The sequence below is a fragment of the Carcharodon carcharias genome, chromosome 1 (genome assembly GCF_017639515.1).
Source record: "Carcharodon carcharias isolate sCarCar2 chromosome 1, sCarCar2.pri, whole genome shotgun sequence".
NCBI classification, from domain to species: domain Eukaryota; kingdom Metazoa; phylum Chordata; class Chondrichthyes; order Lamniformes; family Lamnidae; genus Carcharodon; species Carcharodon carcharias.
In genome coordinates this window covers 30,004,557-30,021,613 of record NC_054467.1, presented here as the reverse complement: position 1 = coordinate 30,021,613, position 17,057 = coordinate 30,004,557, and the positions used below count along the sequence as shown (strand labels likewise).

The 17,057-nt window shown below is 40.5% G+C and overlaps 1 protein-coding gene across 6 annotated transcripts in view; it reads left to right on the top strand.

The window, feature by feature from the left end:
* The window catches only part of LOC121278906 (ETS-related transcription factor Elf-2-like), a 104,895-nt gene that overhangs the window by 44,708 nt on the left and 43,130 nt on the right, over positions 1-17,057 (top strand). For 5 of the 6 annotated variants that reach the window (XM_041189451.1, XM_041189440.1, XM_041189467.1 and 2 more), the window contains exon 3: positions 3,816-3,981. In XM_041189451.1, coding sequence (XP_041045385.1) covers positions 3,816-3,981 — 166 coding nt within the window. Of the gene's footprint in view, positions 1-3,815; positions 3,982-4,434; positions 4,490-17,057 lie in introns of all 6 variants that reach the window. The other variant, XM_041189477.1, reaches the window with a different exon arrangement.

The following is a 17,057-nucleotide window of genomic DNA, read 5'->3' as shown; positions in this document are numbered from 1 at the left end:
CCGAGCCTTTGTTCTCTTGAGAAAGAGTCCTGTTAAGAATTGCCAGTGTGTTAAACTTTCGACCTGGTATTCAGACTGTACCCAGACTTGATGCCATTGTCACTGAAAACATATATTCTCAAACATAAATGAGGCATTTTCTGCTTTTCTATACCAATAAATAAGATGTCGTCATATTCTAATGAACCTTGGCACTCATAAGGCAACCATGATAACTAACGACGACAGGTTGGGCCTGTGTCGATTGGAATTTAGAAGAATGAGAGGTGCTCTTATTTAAAAAAAATATGTGTCTGAGGGGACTTGATAGGGTGGATGCTGAAAGGATGTTTCCTCTTGTGGGAGAGACTAGAACCATGGGACAGGGTTTAAAAATGATGGGTCTCCCATTTAAGATGCAGATGAGGAGACTTTTTTTTTTCTCCCAGAGGGGTGTGAGGCTGTAGAATTCTCTTCCCTAGATAGCGGTGGAGGCAGGATCATTGAATATTTTTAAGGCAGAGTTAGATAAATTCTTGACTAACAAAGGAGTTAAAGGGTCTAGAGAGGTAGGCAGGAGAGTACAGTTGAGGCCACAATGAAAATCAGTCATGATCTCATCAAATGGCAGAACGGGTTGGAGGGGCTGAATGGCTTACTCCTAATATGCACGTTTGTATGTTTAAACAGAAATCACCTTGGATGAGAATTTTTTGGTTTATTCTTACATAACTAATGAAACTTCTAAGATATATTGAGGATGCTAAGCCCTTTCTGTGATGGCAGGAATTCAAACGGATAGTGATCCAAGCTCTTGCAAGCAGTCTTTCATGGAGCACATTAGTGGAGCCCAAACTAAAGACAAATACCAATGTGATTATTTTTTTTGAAAGAAGGAATCTCATCTACAAAAAAAATAAGTCCAGCTGTTGTAGTATTTCTTATCCTGTTGGTCCAGTCTTAGTTTTCTGTTTACTTCTATAAATGGAAGCTTCTTTATTTTTACTATTTGTGTCCTAATAAATTGGCATTGAGGTGAAATGTGGAAGTGCCGTCCATTGTGTCTGTTTTTACTGGCAGCATGTTTTGCTCTGTCAGAGTATACTGTATATGTGAAAGCAGGTGGTATCCTTCCTTACTGATTTTTCAAGCCAGGACCACAAATGTTCTGTATCTGTGCATTCAATACTGTGGCTTCTCCATTACTTTATATTCCACATTAAGTATGTAGTACAACAGCTAAGAATTAAGTTTGTTTTTGCCAATTGAACATTGTATGGATGCATTAGTTTTTGTGAGACCTTGTAGGGTTCCTTCAAATGGGGGTAAATCTTCTAGCCTACTAAATCTGAATTTAATTTTTACCACTATATATTCTGGGCTGTTGTGGTCCACCAGAATTTGTTCAGTTTTTTATACAGCATATGTTACCATCGGTGCTGTGAGCTTTCCATTATGCTGGAGTATAAATGATTTGTATTTGTTTGCATTGTGTCAGCATTTGTGATTTTTTTTTTTGCTTTTTTTTTTATGGGATGTGGGCTTCGCTGCCAAGGCCAGCATTTGTTGCCCATCCCTAATGGCCCTTGAACTGTGTGGCTGGCTGGATGGTTTCCAAGGGCAGTTAAGAGTCAGCCACGTTGCTGAGAGTCTGGTGCCACGTGCCGGCCAGACCAGGCAAGGATGGCAGATTTCCATCCCTGAAGGACATCAGTGAACCAAATGGGTTTTTACAACAATCAATGATGGTTGTCATGGTCCCCGTTTCTGAGACCATCTCGATATTCCAGATTTATTAACTGAATTTAAATTCCCCCTGCCCATCTCCCCAGAGAATTAGCCTGGGCCTCAGGAATACTAGTCCAGTGACATTACCACTGTGCCACCATCACCACAAGAACGAAATAGCTCCCTAGATGGCTCAGTTAGGGTTGACAAAACCTGGTGTTGTACTGAGCCATATGAATGAGAAGGACTGATGCAACACGCCAATATATGCAATAATTGCTGTGCTTCTTTCTAGAGCTCTTCTCGTACCAAAAAAAAATCTGTTTGCTGCTGTTACTGTGCTATACAAATAACTTTTAAAAAAAAAAATTTGTATAATACAGTAACAGCAGCAAACCAATTTTTTTTTTTGTAGAAATGTTTTGAGGATATGTGTTTATTTTCTCACTAGGCCACAAACCAGCAGCAGTCAAGAGTGCAGGCAGGTGACCTGCTGCTAGGCCTCTGCTAATCTTTTGGGGAGCACAGACAGGCTTGGAAGGAAATGGTTGCTCTATCCAACCTTGCTCTGGTTTGTTCGCATTTGGTAATTGGGGATTAGTACTGTAGTCTAGTAAGGAGATTAAAGGTCCGTTCCACACTCTGATGTTCTTTGTGTGCCACTACCAGTTTAATTTTTCAGACTTAAAACCATGGTTTAAATATAATTTTTGAGATACTGTGCCATTCCAAATATTTGTTAGAAGACCTTTTGATTGTCAGGTTATAAAATTAGTTCAGACTTGTGTTGGAAATGGAATGACCCATTTATTCCAAATGAATGTAACATTTTGTTTATAAAGCCAACTGAAAATTGCTATGTGAAGTTGGCAAAGCCAAGAATCACAGGTGAACATTCACCACTTTGGAGACCTGAAGTAAATGGGCTGCGCCATAGCAAAAAATAAATAAATTGGTGGTGCTGATGTTCAAACATGCTCCCGGTCTTTCATAATCAGGGTGTGACACTTACGCTTTTTCTTTGGGAACCCATTTACGCACCACCTCTTGAAATGTTGTTTCCTTTGGAGGTGCCTTTCTGTGGGTGCCAACAACTCCTTGGTACCTTGTGGACAAGCAAGTCTTTCCAGGTTATTCAACTTGGGAGGACTGCATAGCCTCATACAATCCTGTCGTCGCCAGATGTCCATCACAAACATGGACTTTCAGTAGGAGGTACTGGATGGTAAGTGGAATCAGGAACTCTGGATTTATTTGCACATCCCCCACCTTTAGCCAACGAGTACTGGAGCCAGTAGTAGCTCACCAAGAGGTTTACTGCACCGTTTTGTGGAGACCAGTTGAAGGACACATTTGGAATCACTTAAGGAATATGGGAAGATCCACCGTTCAAAGTGTACAAAATTCAAGTGGCTACAGTGGCCCCCCCCCCCCCCCCCCCCATCCATCCCCTCCCAGCATTTGAGACTATCTTGGATATAAATGGAATAATTTTACAGGCCGTTGAATTCATCCAATGTATTTGACATTCAAACCACATTGACGTTGTTTTAGATCATGTTTTGTATCTGTCCCAAGTCGAACCATGGCTTCTTAAATATTATGTTGAATTTAAAAAAAAACTCAATTTTTAAGAAATGTTAGCATTTTTCACAAATATTAATAAATCTCGTAAACGGACTTGGAAAGTGTTTTCTTTTCCACGCTAAAATGGATGGTGAGTTGTGCTGAGGTTCTGTCCAAAGGCTGAATATGAGGTAGAAACACTGGAAGGTGATTCAAGCAACCGAATAGTTGGGTCACATACAGGATAGCCTTCAGATCATTTTTGTCTCTTCCCCCTCTGGGCCTGGCTCTAAGTCAGTGTTGCTCAAACAGGAACCACCAGCTAAGGGAAGAAAGCGAGGCTGCCGTTCTTTTCATGATTGCTGCTGTTGCTAATGGGCGTATTGTGCTGGGACGCGCAAGTCAGCTGTTTTATTAATGGCAGATTTGCCAGAAAATACTAAGGGTGACTTAGTGACTGAATGCAAACAATTCAATGTTATTTATTTATAATTATGCATTTTTACAATTTTTCTTGTGTTTTGTGATACTTTGCCCTGTAGGAGGCAGAAAGGGGTACAGGCTACCCTGCAGTAATCGTGGAGCCAATTCCCAGTGCCAGGCTTGACCAGGGCTATGCAGCACAAATATTGGTCTATGATGATGAAACTTATTTGATGCAAGATGTTGCAGAAGAACAGGAGATTGAGACAGATTCATCAGAAACAGGTAAGAGCTGTAGCAATGGGGGGGTGGGGGAGGAAATCATTTGCAATCGATCCTGTAGATTAAAACACACACCCTTCAGTGCCACACCAAAATGGAGGGAAAGGAAATTAGTGGATGTGCCTACATTTTCACAACGGTTTTGTTTTTCTAGCAGATACTTAAAAAAACTGCTTTGATAGTTAATAAAATGACATACCAATGCACATTTGGTATGAGCAGATGTCAAAGTAACAAATCATCTGTGCAAAGGGTTGATCTGTATTAATCTTAATTTATTTTGTGTGATATTTCTGTCATGTGTCTGGTTTCCTGTGTGTTGGAGAAGCAAGAAACATGCAGCCACACTGCCCAGTAGGAGATGAGTGAATGAGTAGGTCAAAGTGATTGCCCCTCCCCCACCTTTTGAAAAAAATTTTCCTTGTTGGAAAACACCTGGCTTTTGCGTTTTCACAGAATGCTGAGATCCATGGGAATATTAAGCACATAGAAAGTTGCAGTCCAGCTATGAGTAAGTATCCTGCCACCTTCTGGAACATCAATATATTGTTTTCTTCTCCTTTCTGATTTTTTTTTACTTTCCTGCTTTCCGACACACGCAATTGTGGTTGTCCGTGTTCTGGTTGAGTTCAGCACTGAGTTTGATAGTGTTATTAAAAGCAAAATTCTGGGAATGCTGGAAATCTGAAATAGAGTGCTGGAAAAACTCAGCAGGTCTGGCAGCATCTGTGAAGAGACAAACAGAGTTAACGTTTTGAGTCCAACATGACCCTTCAGAACAGGAGAGAGATGTGATGGGTTTTATGCTGTCGAAAAAGTAGGGGGAAGATGAGGTAGAACAAAGGTCAGGAATAATTAGAGGACGGGAGAGGCTAAATCACGAAGATGTCATGGAACAAAAGGAAAAAGGTGCGGTAATGGTTGTAATAAAGGAACAAAGCATTGGTCCAGACTAAGTGTTGGTAGCAGAATAAAGACGAGTGCGTGAATGCAAAACATGAAAGCAAGATACAGGCTGGCATTTGGCCACAAAGAATCAAAATGGAGGATTGAGTTCATGGTCTGAAGTTGTTGAGTCCAGAAGGCGTTGTACAGTGCTTAATCGGAAGACGAGGTGCTGTTCCTCGTGCTTGCATTGGGTTTCATTGGAACTATGTAACAGGCTGAGGATAGAAACTTGAGTATGAGAGCAAGGTGGTGGATTAAAATGGCAAGCAACCTGATGATTGGGGTCATGCTTGCGGATTGAGCGGAGGTGTTCTGCAACGCAGTCACCTGGTCTCCGTTTGGTCTCCCCGAGGTAGAGGAGACCAAATTGTGAGCAGTGAGTACAGTACGTTAAATTGAAAAAAAATGAGTAAATCACTGCTTCACCTGGAAAGAGTGTTTTGGTTCTCAGACGGTGAGGAGAGACAAGGTAAAAGGGTAGGTATTACACTTTCTGCGATTGTACGGGAAAGGGATGATGTGTCGGGGTGATAGAAGAGAGAACCAGGATGTGGCAGAGGGAACGGTCCCTCGGGAATGCTGACGTGGGAGGGGAAGATCTGTTTGGCGGTGGCATTACATGGGAGGTGGTGCAAATGACAGGAATTTTGAGGCTGGTAGGGTGGAAAGAGGACAAGGGGAATCCAATCATGGTTCTGGGAGGGAGGGGAAGGGGCGAGGGCAGAAATGTGGGAAATCAGTCGAACACAACTGAGGGTGCTGTCAACCACAGTGCTGGGGAATCCTCGGTTGAGAGAAAAAGAAGACATGTCGGTAGCACCATTGTGGAAGGGAGCATCGTCGGAACAGATGTGATGGAGAAACTGGGACAATGGAGTAGAGCCCTTATAGGATGCAGGGTGTGAGGAGGTACAGTCAAGATAGCTGTAGGAGACGGAATGGAAGGTGAAGTAGAATGGGAATGGGAAAGGGAAGGAATGGAAGGGAAGTGTCGAAGATGGACCCTGTGAAGGTGAGAGAGGGTGGAAATTTGAAGCAAAATTAATTAATTTTTCCAGATCCAGATGAGAGCATGAAGCGGCACTGATACAGCCATCGATGTACTGGAAAAAGAGTTGTGGGTGGGAGCCTGAGTAGGACTGGAACAAGGAATGTTCCACATAACCCACAAAAAGACAGGCATAACTAGGGACCATGCGGGTACCCATAGCTACACCTTTTGCTGGAGTAAGTCAGACAAGTAAACGAGAGAAAACAACAGAATTACCAGGAAAAACTCAGCAGGTCTGGCAGCATCGGCGGAGAAGAAAAGAGTTGACGTTTTGAGTCCTCATGACCCTTCGACAGAACTTGAATGAGTCCAAGAAAGGGGTGAAATATAAGCTATGAGGACTCGAAACGTCAACTCTTTTCTTCTCCGCCGATGCTGCCAGACCTGCTGAGTTTTTCCAGGTAATTCTGTTTTTGTTTTGGATTTCCAGCATCTGCAGTTTTTTTGTTTTTATTTTTTAAGTAAATGAGAGAACAAGTTCAGCCAGGTGAAGGAGGGTGGTGGTAGACGGACTGTTTGGGCCTCCATTCAAAGAAGAAGTGGAAAGCACTCAGACCATCCTGGTGTGGTTGGGGGGGTGGGGGGAGGTGTAGCAAGATTGGACGTCCATAGTGAAGAGAAGGCAAATCGGACCAGGAAACTGGAAATTGTTGAAATGATGTAGGGCATCACAGAAATCACAATTGTAGGTGGGCAGAGACTGAAGAAGGGGAGAAAAATTAGTCAAGATAGGAATAAATGAGTTTGGTTGGGCAGGAACAGGCTGAGATGATGGGTCTACCAGGACAGTCCTGTTTATGGATTTTGGTAAGGAGGTAGAAATGTTTGGTAAAAGCAAAAAACTGCAACAGCACCACCCTTGCGAGTAGGTTTGATAACAAAGTCAGGGTTAGACCTGAGAGAATGGAGTGCAACGAATTTAGAGGGAGACAGGTTATAGTGGGTGAGAGGAGCATAGAAATTAAGATTGGCCAATGTCACACCAACAGTTCTCAGTTAAAAGATCAAGAATATGTAAGAGGCCAGTGGGAGGGTCCAGGTGGAGGGCAAATATTGGAGGCTGGTGGAAGGGTCCACCATTCTGGCGGAGGCCTCAGCTGAAAGAAGCGAGCATGGAAGCAAAGACGACGGGAAATACCTGGTTTACAATTCTGCACTTTACAGGATGAATCACTGGCTCAGCCTTGTAATCATTGTGGATTGTTTTACAGCCTGGAGACTTTGAGCCTTAAACTCCTTCAATGGCTTTGGTCATAAAGACTTGTACTGTTCAGACTCCCAATGTGTACTCTATTTACAGTAAGCTCTTATTTAATGTTGTTTTGCCTTAATGTTGCTAAGTTAATGGGCCCCTTAATCTCGTGTCGTGAGGTTCATTTTAACATTGTTTCTTGTGAGTCCTGATTGTCATTTTAGAGTGGCCTCTTCCCCACTGTTCCCCCCCCACCACCCCAGCTCCCCCAGTTGTGGCCTCTCCCCTTCCTTTTCCCTGAGTTCTGGCCTCTCCCCACACCCTCTGACTGACCCTCCCAGCCGCTGACTCACCACCTCGTCGCTTCGCTCTCTTGGACCTGTTTTCCTGTTTGAAGACCCAGATCTGATCCAAATCCGGAGCTCCGATGTTAAGGAAGTGTGAGTCTTGATGGTGCAGAAGTGCTGAGCTGTGGCTGCTACAATCAATGTTTTATTTTTTAACAAAATTCTCCTCCTTGTAAGAAGAACAGCAAGGCAGGAGCATTTAAAAAAATGAACATGCTCTGTAGCAGCCCCAGCTTGGCACTTGGCACCGTCGGGACTCGCACTTGCATAACATTGGAGCTGCAGCTTTGGATTGGATCTTGAAACAGGAATGCAGGTCCAGGGGATAAAAGTGGCAAGAGGGTGAGCCAGGGAGTGGGAGATTTGATCAGAGGGTTGGGTCAGGGAGGGGCCACAACTCTGGGTGCGGCGAGAGAGGCCACAACTCTGAGGCTGGAAAGTGAGAGGAGGATCAGGGCGCAGAAGTTTTGGGAAGCAGGATCCGTGGCGAGCAGGGGATGCTGTAAGTAGGAAATTACATTTTTCTTTTACATTTTTAAACCTATTTTATTTCATTTACCAATTTAGCAATATAAAGTATTTCAACTTGGAGGGTATAATGTTTGAATATTTATTTTATTCCCCTGATAAGGAAGGTTGAGAACCTAACTACAGTTTTAACAATTGATTCCTATGGAAACCAACATTTCACTTAAAGTCGTGATTTTAAGGAATGCAGCGACAATTTTAAGTGAGGATTTACTGTACATGTTAGTTACAAACAGCTAAGATAGCTAATGAAATATGATGTTCCAATGAACAAGACCTGGGAGCTGCCCTGTTTATACTCCATTATAGACTAAGTCCATTAGGTAAATGAAAACGTGTATCACAATTATGGTGCTGTATCTACAGCCTTGGGAGTTTGAGAACGACATTGCCAGTTATAGCAGTAAAGAGGGAGATGTTTTCCCAGTCACACTTCATTGGACACCCTTCCAATTTCCATTTATGCAGATAAAATATATTTTTGTCTCCTTGTTCTCTATGTAGATTGGATATTATAAATACTAATTGTGTTAAGCAAAAGCACTACATAGATTGCAGCCATTTACAATGTTACTTCAGAAAGTACTGGAAATACTCAGCAGGTCTGGCAGCATCTGTGGAGAGAGAAACAGAGTTAATGTTTTAAGTCCAATATGACTCTTCAGATTTTGAAACTAGAAACTGAGGCAGGAGCCCAGATTACAGAAAGGTTCAAACAAAATATGTGGGAAGGGGGGTGGGATTAGAACCACAGTCGAAGAAACTTAATGCAGACAAAGGTAAATACTGCAGGCACGCACACAGGAAAAATAGGTGACGCACCCAATAAATGGTGCTGAAAAAGCTCAGGATAATTTTCAGAGACTCGGGTGTCTTTTTTTGCTTGATGCTCGACATGTCCAATACCGCGGGTGCAAAGCAGCAATCAACAAACTAATGAAATGTTGAACTACGTAACCAAAACACAAATCAGAGGGATTTAACCAAACTGTACAATTCTTCTGGTCAGACTGCAACTTGAGCACTGTTTTCAGTTCAGGTTACTAAGACATGAGGGAGATATTCAAAAATCTGTGTCATGAGGAAAGATTGGAGAACAGTTTTTTTGGAAAGGAGACGCCTGAGAGGTGATTTTAAAGGTATAAAAGAGATACAGGAATGGAAAATCAAAACGACTAGGTGAAAAGGGAACGGGAGAATTAAGAAAGGGTAATCTATCCCAAGGAATTGGCAGAAGAAAAGAACAGATAAGAGAAGCTAAGCTCAAAAGGGAACAGGCGAGAGTAACAGAATCAAAAGGGAAGGACTTATGAGAAAGAGAAATTTAAAGGGGCCGTGTGAGATCAGTTAAAATTGTAAAGTAAAATCTATTAAAAATTGGGTAACTGGGAGATATCTCTCACCTTCCTGACTTGACTGTGTACTGCCCTTCCTTTGTTGTTACTGAGCCAAAATCTTGGAATTCATTACCAAGCTCGCATTGTGGGAACACCATCACCACCAGACCTACAGGGATTCAAGGAAAAAGCCCATCACCTTGGGGCAAATAGGGATAAATATGGCCAGGCCAGAGTCTCCTACTTTGCAAAAAATGTAAAAACAATTGAAAAGGAGAAAAATTTGACTAGGGAGGTAAATTGAGATAGGGGGTAGAAAGATGAAGGGGAACAGAGATAAACAAACTTAAAAGTGGTGGTTTGTGTACGCATGAATGACCTAGTAGGAAATAACATTGGAGTCCGTAAAGTCTTAAGAACAAGTCCCAAACTCAAAGATAGAGGATGCAAAGTATTGTTCTCTGGCGTACTTCTGGTATTGTGTTAAGGAGAGAAATTAATTAAGATACTTGAGGAAGTAAATGAATGGCTGTCGATTGTTTAAAATATTCAGAATATAAAGGGCTAGTGTAGGAAAGATGGACTACTTCTCAACCAAGAAAAAACATGATCTTGTAAGGAATATTGAACAACTATTGAGAATCATTGTGAGATGTATGGTGGGGTTGGGGTAGGTGAAGGCTGGATATGAAACTAAACTTACCAAAGGGTAGAACATAACCAACAGGCAAAGTGAACATAAACTCAAAAGCCAGTAATGAACTAAAAATGAGAAAGCAGACAAAAGTCTGAGAAAGAAGGCAAAACTCCAATAAATATCTGAATGTTAGAGGTATTTAAAATAAGATGCTTAAAGTAGAGATTATTGTGGCAGCAAGGAACTAGAATGTGTGATAAGAATATCAGCAATATTCAAGATAATGGTAACAGGTGTAAAGTTAAGGGTATATAGTAGCTAGAAAAGGAGGAAATGTAACCTTGAATGAAACTGGGAGCTGGAATGCTAGACAATTAACCTTTCCAATTAGAAATTGCTAATGCATAAAAAAAACGAACATGGTCTGCTACAGATGACTATGTCAGCATAAGAAAGATAGGAAGGGTTCTGAGAACAGGAGAGTTATTTTAATGGGAACTTCAAACAAATATAAATTAGGAAAAGTGGTTTAGAGTCAGGATTGGTGAATGTAATGCATTATTGCTTTATCCCTTATGTCAGGAGAGCCACAAAAGGTAACGTTCACCTTGACGTGACTCAGATAATATAAAAGAAATGGAAATTGTGACATCCAGTAACCACAGAATAATAAAGTTTAAAAGTAATGTGGGTTTCAGAAATATCAAAGATGATAAAAAGCCAGGTGTGTGTGTGTGTATTTCTAAATCGCACATAACTTGAATGCTATGTCCAATTCTGGTCACTGAAACACAAGGGAGTTGTCCAAGAGTTGGAGGCAGTGCATGAGGCTGATCCCAATTGTCAAAGGTGCGAGTTATAAGTAAAGATTAAAAAAAACCCTTTTCAATCTTGAAAGTGTGTGAGAAGTGACTTTTTTTGAGGTAATTGAAACAGTAAACTGAATGGAAAAGGTAAATCTAGAGAAGTACTTACTAAGTTGTGAGGACAGGACATGGAGAAATGCTTCAAAACCTGTAGGACTAAAAAAAAAACTTTGGCTTTCTTGGAAACACCGGTATGATAGTTATTTTGCAGCGATATTCATGAGTTTAAGATCATGTATCACCTTCGTCTTTTTGCAAGTTAATGTTGCTTTACCAAAAGATAGAATTGTTCCTGTTTACTCTTCACCCTGGCGACCATGTTTTACTGGTCACAAAACAAAAACAAAAATACCTGGAAAAACTCAGCAGGTCTGACAGCATCTGCGGAGAGGAACACAGTTAACGTTTCGAGTCCGTATGACTCTTTAACAGAACTAAGGAAAAATAGAAAAGAGGTGAAATATAAGCTGGTTTAAGGGGGTTTAAGTCATTGGCCATCTATCCAGCTCTACCTGTCCCACCCCTCGAAACGTTAACTGTGTTCCTCTCTGCAGATGCTGTCAGACCTGCTGAGTTTTTCCAGGTGTTTTTGTTTTTGTTTTGGATTTCCAGCATCTGCAGTTTTTTGCTTTTATCTCTGTTTTACTGGTGTTAGAGTAAAGTCATTAATTGATTTAAAAGCTTGCTATCAGTGGCTGTCAAACTGATTTCTCTAGCCATATACAGATGGTGTGTCTCATACTGTAGTCAGTAGTCTCCTTTGAAGAAGTGCAATATAAACACTGTATGCCATATAACAATTGGATTTTTTTCCTAGGATGTTAGCTGTTCTACCTAATGCTACTTTATCCTCAGTCATATGGTTTGTTTTACTATACCAACACTGTACTCTATCCCTTAGCAGAATATGACCTATGTTTGATTTATGCCCCAGAATATCATTCTAAGGTAATCTGTTTCTGCAGCTATTATTTCTGCTAGCAGAATGCTACTTTTTGACGTGGTGAGCAAGCAACGTCGGCTTTAAAGCAAGAGGGAGGCTGAGAATGTTGCGGCCATAATATAGTGGTGAATAATAAGAAGTACTTAATGACTGGATAATGGGGAAACTAGTCTAGTGTCATAATACCACAGCGGAAAAGCAGTTTCCTTAATTGATGGCAAAGGAAGTCTTTGTCAATCTTGTGTGTAATACATCGCTTACCCTAAACCCTGCCAGTGGTTTTGCTGCTAGTTTTTTTGACATGGAAGTGTTTTCAGATGCGATCTGACCACAAGCATACCGAAGGCGACAGAGTAATTTGGTGGTAACAATTTTAATAAAACCGTGGTGAATTTGTTTAATCAACTTGGTGAATGGAGCTGTTATGATGTATTATTTCAAATAGCACAATTTGTAATTAATTAACAACCTTAGTGAAAATCTTTTTCCACTTGCTCCTGAAGAAAGCCACCGCAGCATTGTGTTAATTAAACGTACAGATGGGTTGGATGGCTCTTGCTGATAAATTTGAGCGTTATATATCACTAATTGAGCAGTTTGTAAACTCAATGTTGCCATCAGTAGCTGGTTTTGATGCTAAATTTTAATTTGAACTTAAAACCAAGTTGACAAATTTGGTGTTTTGATGTATCATGTGCTTAAGAAATTGCATACATTTTCATGCTCCTTGAGTTAACAAAGACCATTGACAATTTGACGCCCCCCCCCCCCCCCCCAACCACACACCGGACACCCAGGACTTATGTGTATATTAAGTGTTTATATTCAGTGAGACTGTGTTATCTTTTTATTTCAGCAATATTTTCCTGTGTTTGAAATGCTTAACCGTGCAGTAAAATGATCATAACGATAGCTTGAATTAAACTAATTTTGCAAAATATTTACTTTTACTCTTGAGCAGGTGTTAGTTAAATTGCTGGGTGATTTTACTCTGCATTTGCCCTTCATGTATTTATATTGAAGCCAAAATGCGTTTTAAAAAAAAAGTTATTTAATCGGTTCTGCTTTTAACATTGTCTGAATAAGTGGAAAATAGCACCATGATGGACCTCCATAACTTGTACAGTCATCCATTGTGAGTGGAATTTATTTGCTTTTATTTTCCCTGAGAATAACAAATCCATAGTAGAAGGGTTCTGGTGACTTTGTAAACCAAGCAACAGAAGATGGAGCAATATATAACATTGTCCAGAACTCGAAATTAATTCACAATGCTGTTTCCTCTTTTCTTACCTCAACACACAGACAAATTACCGACGGATCTACTGTGGCTTTACCACAGCCACAAGCACAGCAGTGTTAAGTACTGGAGCTAAACTTGAATGCACGGAGTGAGTGGGATGGTTGGTAGAAGGGGCTGTTTAGAAAAAGTGGCCAAAGGTCAGCATCTCACAAGTGATGGAAAGACCAAGAGCAGATGGGATGGGTGACTGTGTTAGATTAGGCAAGGAAGCAGCTGAAAGAAGGAATGATTTTGTGGGGGAAAAAGGCTGAATGGGCTGGCATAATCCACTGGAGGACTAACTTTGGTACTTTGCGTTTGGAGATGCCCTAAAAAAATATTAGGTAGGATGGAAGCTCCAGATTCAAGTCGCACTCCTGGACTGAAGCAAATAATCTATACTGTTGATGATATTTCATTGAACTACAGTACAGCCATTAAGCCTGGTAATTAAAATGAGTTTTGTGCTTAAAATTTCCTTCAGAATAGGACCAAGGCTGGTGGGATGGGAACACATAAGGAAGGCTGTCTGTAGGTGAAACCAAAGTGCGTAGGCTGTTTAAAGTGAAGCTGACTGCTGTGAATAAGTGGCAAGGCAGGTAAACATGGGTTTGGAATTGGGATGGAGAAGGATGATGTCTAGGAGCAACAGTACACAATTTTTGCATCTCCATCCATACACTGTTTATCCGTCTTTTAAATTAGGGTAAGAAATATGAATAGGCTATGTAGCCCCTGAGCCTGATCCTCCATTCCCTAAGGTCATAGCTGAACTTATTTATTATCTCCATTTTCCCACTCTTTCCCTTGATTTCCTTAGCATATGACAATATATCAATCTCAGTCTTAAATATGCTCAACAACTGAGCATCTGCAGCTTCCTGGGGTAGAGAATGCTGAAGGTTCACAACCCTATGACTGTGTAAATTTCAGGCTCCCCCACCCCCGCCATAATCTTGATACAATGATCCCTGTTGTCTAGACTATGTACCCTGTCAAGTCCACTAAGAATTTTACATGTTTCAATGTAATACTCCCTCATTCTTCAAAAACCCAAGCCTATGTAGGCTCATTCTACTCTATCTCTTCATAGCACAGCCCTCTCATTCCAGGCATCAAGTGAGTGAAGCTTTGTTGGAGTTCCTCTGAGGCAAGTCTACCCTTCCTTAATCTTTATTCTGCACTGATTTTGTACTTTTTCCTTCTCGGCCTTTCACTTTTCGATGGTTGCACAGTACCAATCTTGTGATCAATTAGAAAAATTCCGCAGCTTACTTGAGAAATTAGATTTCACCTCATCTCTGAAAAGAGAAAAGTTCCTAATTCCAGTGAAGCAAGAGTTGATTGATTTGCTTTGAGAAAAAAATTTTATCCAAGCTACAGGTATAAATAACAAAGTTGCTGTGTGGCTTTTTCTGAGGTAAAACTTAAGCAGTTTAATTCAGCTTAGTTAAGATCTAAACCATACCTGTAGAGAAAAACTTATTCCATAGTATGTTTTGCAATCATTTGGAAGGAAGGTAGTCAGTCAAAAGTTCTATTGCATGACAAACAACTGTGAGAAAATCCTGCTGATGTATAGTGGTGAAATTGTGCATACCACATGTTAATACTGCAAGATCTTCTAATCCGTAATATATGCATGAAGCTAACACACTGATGACCTAAAGTCAAAATATAAACTTGAAACCCAGGTATTTGGTGAAAGCTGTTCAAAACGCACAAGTGTAATTTAATAGGCAAGTTTAATCATGTTATTGTAAAATGTGTATTTTTTGTCATTTTATTAAACTTAAAATCTTGCATTTGTAATTTCAGTTACTGTGGCGGGGGGAAAAAAAGTGGCATGTAGAAGGAGTTCCAAGAATTTTCAAATACTTGAGTGATTTGGTTTTTATGAGCCTCCTGCTCTTCTAACAAACTGAGATGTGAATGAATCCGATTAATAAATTTGCATCAGTTGCAGTAAATAAATTATGCTACCCAGACAGCTGGAAGAAATTTGTTTTGAGGTAGAATAAAGTTTGTATAAATCCAATCAACTTTTTAAAAAAAAAAAGTCTGCCATGTAATTTTGCCATGATATAAAGGTGTTACATGAATTATGTGACAATTTTATATGCAATTTATTTACTATAAGTATATTTACAGTGTCAGCTATGGCTCAGTGGTAGCATTCTCAATCAGAGAGGTTGTGGGTTCAAGTCCCATTCCAGAGTCTTGAGAACAAAAGTCCAGTATACTGCAGTGTCAGAGGTGCTGTCTTTGGTTGAGATGTTAAACTGAGGCTGTGTCTGTCCCCTCAGGTGAACATAGAAATTCCCATAGCACTAATTCGACGAAGAGCAGTGGAGTAATCTGCAGAGTAATGGCCAAAATTTATCCCTCCATTAACATTAGTAATTATCTGGTCATTGCCACATTGCTGTAAGTAGCAGCTTGCTGTGCATAAATTGGCTGCCAGATTTCCCAACATTACAACAGTGACTGCAATTCAAAGGTACCCGATTGGCTGTAATGTGCTTTGGGATATCCTAAGCTCATGAAAGGCACTGTGTAAATGCAAATCTTTTCTCCCTTAGAATAGGGAATCTCCTGTGGCAAAGGTCAAATATGTTAGGATAGATTTTAATGGCTCCTGCCTGGCAAAAACAGGGTAGTTGTGTCCCATTCCCACTATTACTGCTGCACCCTGATTATCTACCTGTGTCGGGGTAGGTCCATTTACAATACAAATCGAGGTCTTATGAAATATATAGGACCCCATTTGCTGATTGAAACAGCTTGAAGTGTTCACTTGGAAGTCAGTGGAGAGTCATATATTCGCCAGAGGTAAGTTTCAAAGGAAGATGGGTGAATTAGAATAGGTTTGGGAATGATTATAAATTTAACCAAAATTACAAATGACTGTTACATTTACAAGAAGGGCAAAACTTTTAATATATTATTTAAAAACTCTTCCCTAGTTAAATAGGTGTTGTCACCTTTAATACCAGGAGTAATTTCAGTGGATTCTTGGAATAAGTGGGTGGGTATAGTTGTAGATCAGGCTGCAATTCGGAGCCCTGGCTTTGTTTGTTCAACTTATCAATAAATAAGAATTGGTGAACATTCTGGAATTGGCACATTCTTTGAGGGAGAGATGAAACTGCATTTTAAAAGTAATTTGCATCCAGAAGAGAGCTTAATGCTGGAGAGATAGAAGGAGTCCAATACTTAAATTGTAAGGATCATTATTTTTAAAAAGTTCAGTGCCTCCTGCCTCTAACCTAGCTTGCAACAGTTGCATACTTCTCTCTAGTGTGCTGTAATTGGGAATAAGAAAGCAAGAGCAATGGCAGATGCTATAAGCAAGACACTTAATGTAAAAGATTTATATGGCATCTTTTGCAATCGCAGGAAATCCCGAAGTACCAACACCCAATTCAACACCTTTTGAAGCAAAGGCACTATTGTAATGGAAGAAACACGGCAACCAATTTGAACACAGCAAGGTCTCGGAAACAGCATTTTGAAAATAGCCAAATAATCTGTGATATTTGTTGAAGGATAAACATTGGCCAGGACACTGAAGTGTTTCCCAGCTCTTCAGAATAGTGCAATAGAACCTCTTAAGCCACACGAGTGGGCAGAACAGGTCTTGGTTTAAACGCTCATCTAAAAGAGGACACATCCAATAGTGTAGCACTCCCTGAAGTTACTGGAGTGTCAGCCTAGATTTTGTGCTCAAGTCTCTGGAGTGAACTCTGGCTCAGAGGTGAGTGAGTTAGCAGCCGAGTCCCAGCTGACGCTATTAAATAAATCATTTGCAATAAGCAGAATGCTAATCTTTAGGCTCTGTCTGAAGTTTATCAAGCCTTTACTGGCAAACATCCGTCTACTGTTACACTTCTATTTTGTAATTGTGTGGTCTATTGTTGGCTATGACTTTACGTTTTAAATTACGAT